We start from the raw sequence: 6,188 nt of genomic DNA, 5'->3' as shown, positions 1-6,188 counted from the left end.
ACAGGCAGGCTCTTATAGCCCGAAGCCAAAGCGCCAAAATCCGAGCGAAGGCGAGGAGGGGGCGGTGGCGGAGGCGGCTGCGGGGCCCGGGCTCGGCTGCGCCTTCGCCTGCCTAATCCCATTTGCCATTGTACGCGCCCAATCGCCGTATACTCCCCGCATTTAACTTGGATGACATTTTGATTTCATCATTAGCATCCGGCGCCGGATTGACGCAGCCCCAAGCCGGGGACTGCTCCTGCCGCCTCCTCCCCGGGAGCTGCAGCCGCCGCCGAGCCGCCTCGCTCCCTCTGTGCCGCGGCTGGGCCGCTCCCCGCCCCTCAGCACCCCTCCCACATGCGAGCCCACCCCGGCCGGGTCCTCACCCCGCCCTCGCGCGGCTGGATTTGCGCCCGGGGCGGCCCCCGACTTTGCGCCCCGTAGTTGAGTTCGGTTTATGGTCTGATTTCCGGCCGCCCGCCTGCTCGCCCGGCCGCCCGCCTGTCCCGATCCCTCCCTCCCCGGGACCCGGAGGAGAGGGGACCATGCCGGAGCCCGGGCCGGATGCCCCTGGCACCGCTAGCGCGCAGCCCCCGCCGCCGCCGCCCCCACCTCCCGCGCCCAAGGAGTCCCCGTTCTCCATCAAGAACCTGCTCAACGGAGACCACCACCGGCCGACCCCTAAGCCGCAGCCGCCCCCACGGACGCTCTTCGCGCCGGCCTCCGCCGCCGCAGCCGCCGCCGCTGCCGCCGCCGCTGCGGCCAAGGGGGCTCTGGAGGGCGCCGCGGGCTTCGCGCTCTCGCAGGTGGGCGACCTGGCTTTCCCCCGCTTTGAGATCCCGGCGCAGAGGTTTGCCCTGCCCGCGCACTACCTGGAGCGCTCCCCGGCCTGGTGGTACCCCTACACCCTGACCCCCGCCGGCGGCCACCTCTCGCGACCTGAAGGTACCGACCTCTCTTTGAACTTTCGTTGTCCTCCCCGCGCGCCAGTACTGTGCCCGTCCCGCGCCGCCTCCCATCTCAACCCTGAGACCCTCGCGCCCTCCAACCCGCTGTTTGGCCAACTTCCTCCGGCCCCTGGCTTGTATCTACTGCCCGCGCGCTCGGTTGCGCTGCCCAGGAATCCAATCCCACTTGGTGAGAAAAGGAGGTGGGATTGGAGCCCGGGGCGCGGCGCTTCCCGGGAAAAGTGGCCTGGGGGTATGAGTGGGGAGGCTTCGGCCGGCTGGGACCGGGGACCGGGCCTGGATGGAGGCAGCGACCCGGTAGGCCCAGGCCAGAGGCGAATCCCTCCGTGGGCCCCTGGCGGGAGATCTGAGGGAAAGAAAGGAAGTGGCCGCTCTGCCACCGGCCGGGTCTCTCGCCTGCCCTCGGGAGGAAGGGGATCCCCGGACGCGGAGTCCCCACCCTGGCCCAGCCAGGAAGGAGGCCCGTGGGAACGCTGAGGCCTCGAGGCCTGGGGCCCAGAGGCCAGTGTGGATCGAGCCTTCGGCCCCCAGGCGCCAGGCCTCGCTGAAGGCTGTGTCCGTGTGCGTGTGTGTGCGTCCGTCTGTCTGTCTCTCCCCAGCTTCGGAGAAGGCGCTCCTGCGAGACTCCTCCCCCGCCTCGGGAACCGATCGCGACTCCCCCGAGCCACTGCTCAAAGCCGACCCCGACCACAAAGAGCTGGACTCCAAGAGCCCGGACGAGATCATTTTGGAGGAGAGCGACTCGGAGGAAGGCAAGAAGGAGGGCGAGGCAGCGGCGGGAGCAGCCGGGGCGAGCGTGGGGGCGGCGGCGGCGACGCCGGGCGCCGAGGACTGGAAGAAGGGCGCCGAAAGCCCGGAGAAGAAGCCCGCGTGCCGCAAAAAGAAGACGCGCACGGTCTTCTCGCGCAGCCAGGTCTTCCAGCTCGAGTCCACTTTCGACATGAAGCGCTACCTGAGCAGCTCGGAGCGCGCCGGCCTGGCCGCGTCGCTGCACCTCACCGAGACGCAGGTCAAGATCTGGTTCCAGAACCGCCGCAACAAGTGGAAGCGGCAGCTGGCGGCCGAGCTGGAGGCGGCCAACCTGAGTCACGCCGCGGCGCAGCGCATCGTGCGGGTGCCCATCCTCTACCACGAGAACTCGGCGGCCGAGGGCGCCGCGGCCGCGGCCGCGGGGGCCCCGGTGCCTGTCAGCCAGCCGCTGCTCACCTTCCCGCACCCCGTTTACTACTCGCACCCGGTGGTCTCTTCTGTGCCGCTGCTACGGCCGGTCTGAGGCCCGACAGGGGAAGGGGAGGGAGCGCCCGGCCGCCTTCCCAGATCCCGGAGGAGACTGGGCCGGGCCGAGGGCGCCAAGACTTCCAGCGGCCTTCGGGAACCGGGGCTTCGGCGCGCCGCCCCGGCCTCCCCTCCCCCAATCGGTAGCGTTTTGTAAGTATTTGCAACGCATTTTCGTGCAATTCACCCCTAACGGATTTGAGGCGCTTCCCCTCTTACTTTTGGTTTTGGTTCTCTTAAGAAAGAGCAGGGAAAAGACAAAATTCCCGGGTCAAATACTTCGTCTGAAAGCTTTTGTAAAAGGTGCAACTCTTCCCTCCCTCCCCCCAAATTTGCTTTGCGCTGTGGCTTTTTGGTTTTATTTTTATAGGAGAGAAATAAGCCGCAAAAACCTAAACCCCTCTGGTTTATTCATTTTCTATAGAACTATTTTCAGAAGTCCAGAGAGAGAGAGAGAGTGAAGGAGATAATTCACATTACCCTACTTTTATTCCTGGATTTCTAAGTGTGGTTCTCCCTCTCCAGCCCTAGTTATCTTCCCCAATTTTCAGAATCTGAGAAGACTCTGGTAGGAACCCCGACTCAGGCCGCTTTTTCCGCAGAGGTGTGTCGCGGCTGACCTCTTCATCTGTCCTGCTTTGTGACTGAAGAATTCTCTAAGTGTTTAAAAGGAAAAGACAAGACAGCCCCAAATTAGACTTCTGATTATTGAAACAACTCCACATCTGGCCCGGTGTGAGTGGTCTTATTTATTAGTAGCATTTATTTTGGGGATTTCATTTGTTGGTAAATTATTATTATTACTATTATTGCTTTGTTCCCTGTTTTGAGAGAGTGATTTCAATATTAAAAAAAAATCGGTTTTTTAGCCTCTCCCCCTTTTTGTTCTGCAGTCACTGTTGTACTTTTGACCTGTGCAATATTGTACAAAATTTCCTGAGAGCCCTGCCTCTTTCTCCACGGAGAGAAGCAGACGTTTTCACTGTGTAATCCTGGTCATTCGTTTGGGAGGAGAAAATTAAGAAGAGGGAAGGGGGGGAGGAAAGAAAGAGCGCTTTAAGTGAAGGACAATCAATTTAGGAGAATTTTAACTTATTTGATATATGTACAGATTTCTTGTAAAGTTCACCCTGAACTCCACAGGGCTCCTTGCTCTGCCACCCAATCTGTTTCCTTTCTGTCGGCTACACCTGTTGTTCTGCGATAGCTTGTCGTTCTCCCCACCCCCCATCTCCCTCGTCACTGCCCGGGTTCAGTCCCTTTTTAAGAAAAAGAAAAAAGCCCACAAAATATTGTTACATTTAATGTTGTCGTGAAATTGAATTAATTAAAAAGAAAAGAAAAGTGAAGCCTTTTGTGTGGCCAGAGTGTGTAACTTCGGATGATTTTCCGCAGAGCAGGTGTCTCTGAAACACTTTTCCGCCTCGCTCTCTGGCCTCCTCTGCGCTCGCTCGCTGAGTCTGACCTGGACGCACATCCCTATAATCCAGGAGGCCGCAGAGACAGAGGCAGCTTTGTTCGCGACCAGGGCTGTTCTCTCCCCAGTGTCTTTTGCAGCTTGCAAAGCCCTGCGCTCAGGGGAGAAGGGGGCAGAAGGGGCGAGAACCTAAGCTTATCTAGTTTGAGAAATTGAGCAAGGCGGCAGCCGGGAGCTGAAAGATGGCAGATAAATTTCCGAACGTAGTGCTGCAGCCTCGCATTCCGTTCCCAGGCCACAGTTCCCTCAAGAGCCGCGAGCTTCTGGGCAGGACATTTCGGGGCGCTCGTCAGCGGGCCTGGAGTGTGCTGGGCTCCGTGGCATCTAGGGTCGGGGGCAGAAAGGGAGTGAACTCAGCATTTAGCCGTGGCCAGAGGCAGGTCACAGAGTGTCGCTGGGAGAAGCCAGATTGAGAGAGGGCAGACCCAGGGAGGCCAACCAGCTCCCAGACCGGGAAGGTTTTGAGGAACTGTGGCTCTCGGGGCGGCTCAGGTTGGGGCACGGTCCTGGTGTGTCCAGTGCCAGGGAACAGAGACCACCTGACTGTGGCAGCGGCCACTGAGAGGATGTTGTCTCCTCCGGGCCAGGCCCTTTTCTGTCCACCGGTACCCACCACCTCCAGGGCAGCCTCTCTGGTCTGCTGTCCCTGTCTGGCCCATGCCTGGAAGCGCAGCAGTGGAGGTTCCCATGCACTTGGTGGGCAGCCTGCGGAGGAGGCGCAGGGTGCTGGGAGCCGCTGGGAAGCGCGAGTTGGCAGGTGGAAGCAGGTGCTTGGGCGCTCCTTGCCAACCGCCCAGCTGCCTGCCTTAGAGCATGGGGTCTGTATGCCCAACTCCTGGCAGGGCAAGTTCGAAGCTGGGGAGCCAGAAGGGGGAGATGAAGAACCTTTAGACCGTGAAGATTCCGAAGAGCACACCGCCTGGCCTGTCCGCTGGGGAGCGCCTGCACATGCTCCCACTCCCTCTCTCAGTGCTTTGCTAGGTTCCCTAAACCCAATCGACACAGTTGAGTCTACTATGGCTGAAATGTTGAATATCGTTTTCTATTGATGGGAAACTGCCCCCAAATAAACTGGCATGCGTATTTATGGCACAATTTTAACCTGAACCTCAGTGAAGATAGATCTCCCTTTATTTCCCTGTGGTTTGGAATAAAAACGAGGGCATGTGTCGTAAATGAAAAATAAACAGAAATTCGGGGTCAAAATATGTTGTTCCTTGTGTTACCTGCAAACATAGTGATGCCTTTTACTGTTGGCAATACTAACTGTGGGACAGGCCAATAACAGCTCATTAAAAATAATGTTGCAATAGCAAACATGTCCTTAGATTTTACAGCCAGAACATGATGCTATCAAACGCCAAGAAAATACTTCTTTATTTGTGTTTGGATTCTAGAAAACGGTTCTTGACTGACCCAGTATATACAAAGTCAAGAAATAACTGGTTCCCCCCACACACAGTTTATTCTTTGTCCTGCTCCCCGAGGCCTCCCTTTCCCTCCTATTGGGGAGCTCCACTGCCCTGCACCGGCAAGCTTCTCCATGGAGCCACGGTGCCTGCCCTAGGGGAGAAGGGTGGCGCCAGGCCTCCAGGGACTGGCGGCTGTGTGAGCCTAGAAGCTGGCCCAGGCGGGAAACTTCCGCTTCCCTCGTGTCTGGTCGGGGTGGTAGTATTTCTCACAATGCAAGAGAAAGAATTGAGCCTGAGTGTGGGAGCACCAAGCATCACTGCTCACAAGGAAGCATCCTAGGCTCTACTGCAGGGCTTTCTGAGGTCTTGGTGTCAGGACAGCCCAAGAAACCTCTCAGTGGGACTGTCACATCCCAAGAGCTGGTTGGGGTGATCTTCCCCTACAAAGAACGCCCTTCCCCACCCCCACCTCCACAGGGATTGCCAGGGGCTGTTGGAACTATGCGGCAGAGGGGGCTGGCTATCTGAACGGGTGAGGGTGCCTCTATGCAATTCCTCCAGGACATTCCATTGTGGGATGTCAGCCCCTGTCCCCTACCCTAGGACAGTGGACCAACACCCCAGATTTTATACATTCACCTTCCTTTCCCTCCCATCATAGAACCTAGCTTTCTTTCCACCTACCTTAACTTCAGATCTTCCCTATCTGCACCCCCTATTAATCTTCAAGTTAGTGCAAATGACAGGTCTTTCTGGCTAAATCCTTTCTGCATCATCCAAATAGACACACCAGCAAACCACACATAGGGTCCACTCACGTGTGACATAAACACTCACCACACAGCGCGTGCACACACACACACACACACACACACACTTTAGACAGACCTTAACAGACCTGTGCCCAGGGGCCCACAGTACACCTGGCCACATATGTGTTTAGCATCACAGCTATCGTTAACACACAAAATCAGGCACACTTTGAGGTGACCCTGGGCAGCTGGTTTTCTCTGACGGCCCCAGGCTAAGGCAAGCTGGGTAGAATCCCATGGAACCGACTGAGCCTGAAATCAGTCC

The 6,188-nt window shown here is 58.0% G+C and overlaps 1 protein-coding gene across 1 annotated transcript; it reads left to right on the top strand.

Moving 5' to 3' along the window:
* Positions 1 to 524: 524 nt before the first annotated feature.
* Positions 525 to 2,220, top strand: HMX3 (H6 family homeobox 3). Its single transcript, XM_028119885.1, has 2 exons — positions 525 to 924; positions 1,547 to 2,220. Exons 1-2 carry the CDS (start codon positions 525 to 527, stop codon positions 2,218 to 2,220), a joined length of 1,074 nt encoding a protein of 357 aa, XP_027975686.1.
* Positions 2,221 to 6,188: the final 3,968 nt, after the last annotated feature.

This window comes from Eumetopias jubatus, unplaced genomic scaffold, assembly GCF_037043125.1.
Source record: "Eumetopias jubatus isolate StellerSeaLion01/CBP00866 unplaced genomic scaffold, mEumJub1_p1.0 scaffold_17, whole genome shotgun sequence".
Taxonomy (NCBI): Eukaryota; Metazoa; Chordata; class Mammalia; order Carnivora; family Otariidae; genus Eumetopias; species Eumetopias jubatus.
The sequence above is the reverse complement of the archived record's forward strand: the minus strand, read 5'-3'. Positions and strand labels throughout refer to the sequence as shown.

What these genes read in the sequence shown, in the direction of transcription:
- HMX3 (XM_028119885.1), top strand. Translation starts at nt 525, where the DNA reads ATGCCGGAGCCCGGGCCGGATGCCCCTGGCACCGCTAGCGCGCAGCCC. An exon ending in CCACCTCTCGCGACCTGAAG is followed by an intron (nt 925 to 1,546) that starts GTACCGACCTCT and finishes GTCTCTCCCCAG; the next exon opens with CTTCGGAGAAGGCGCTCCTG.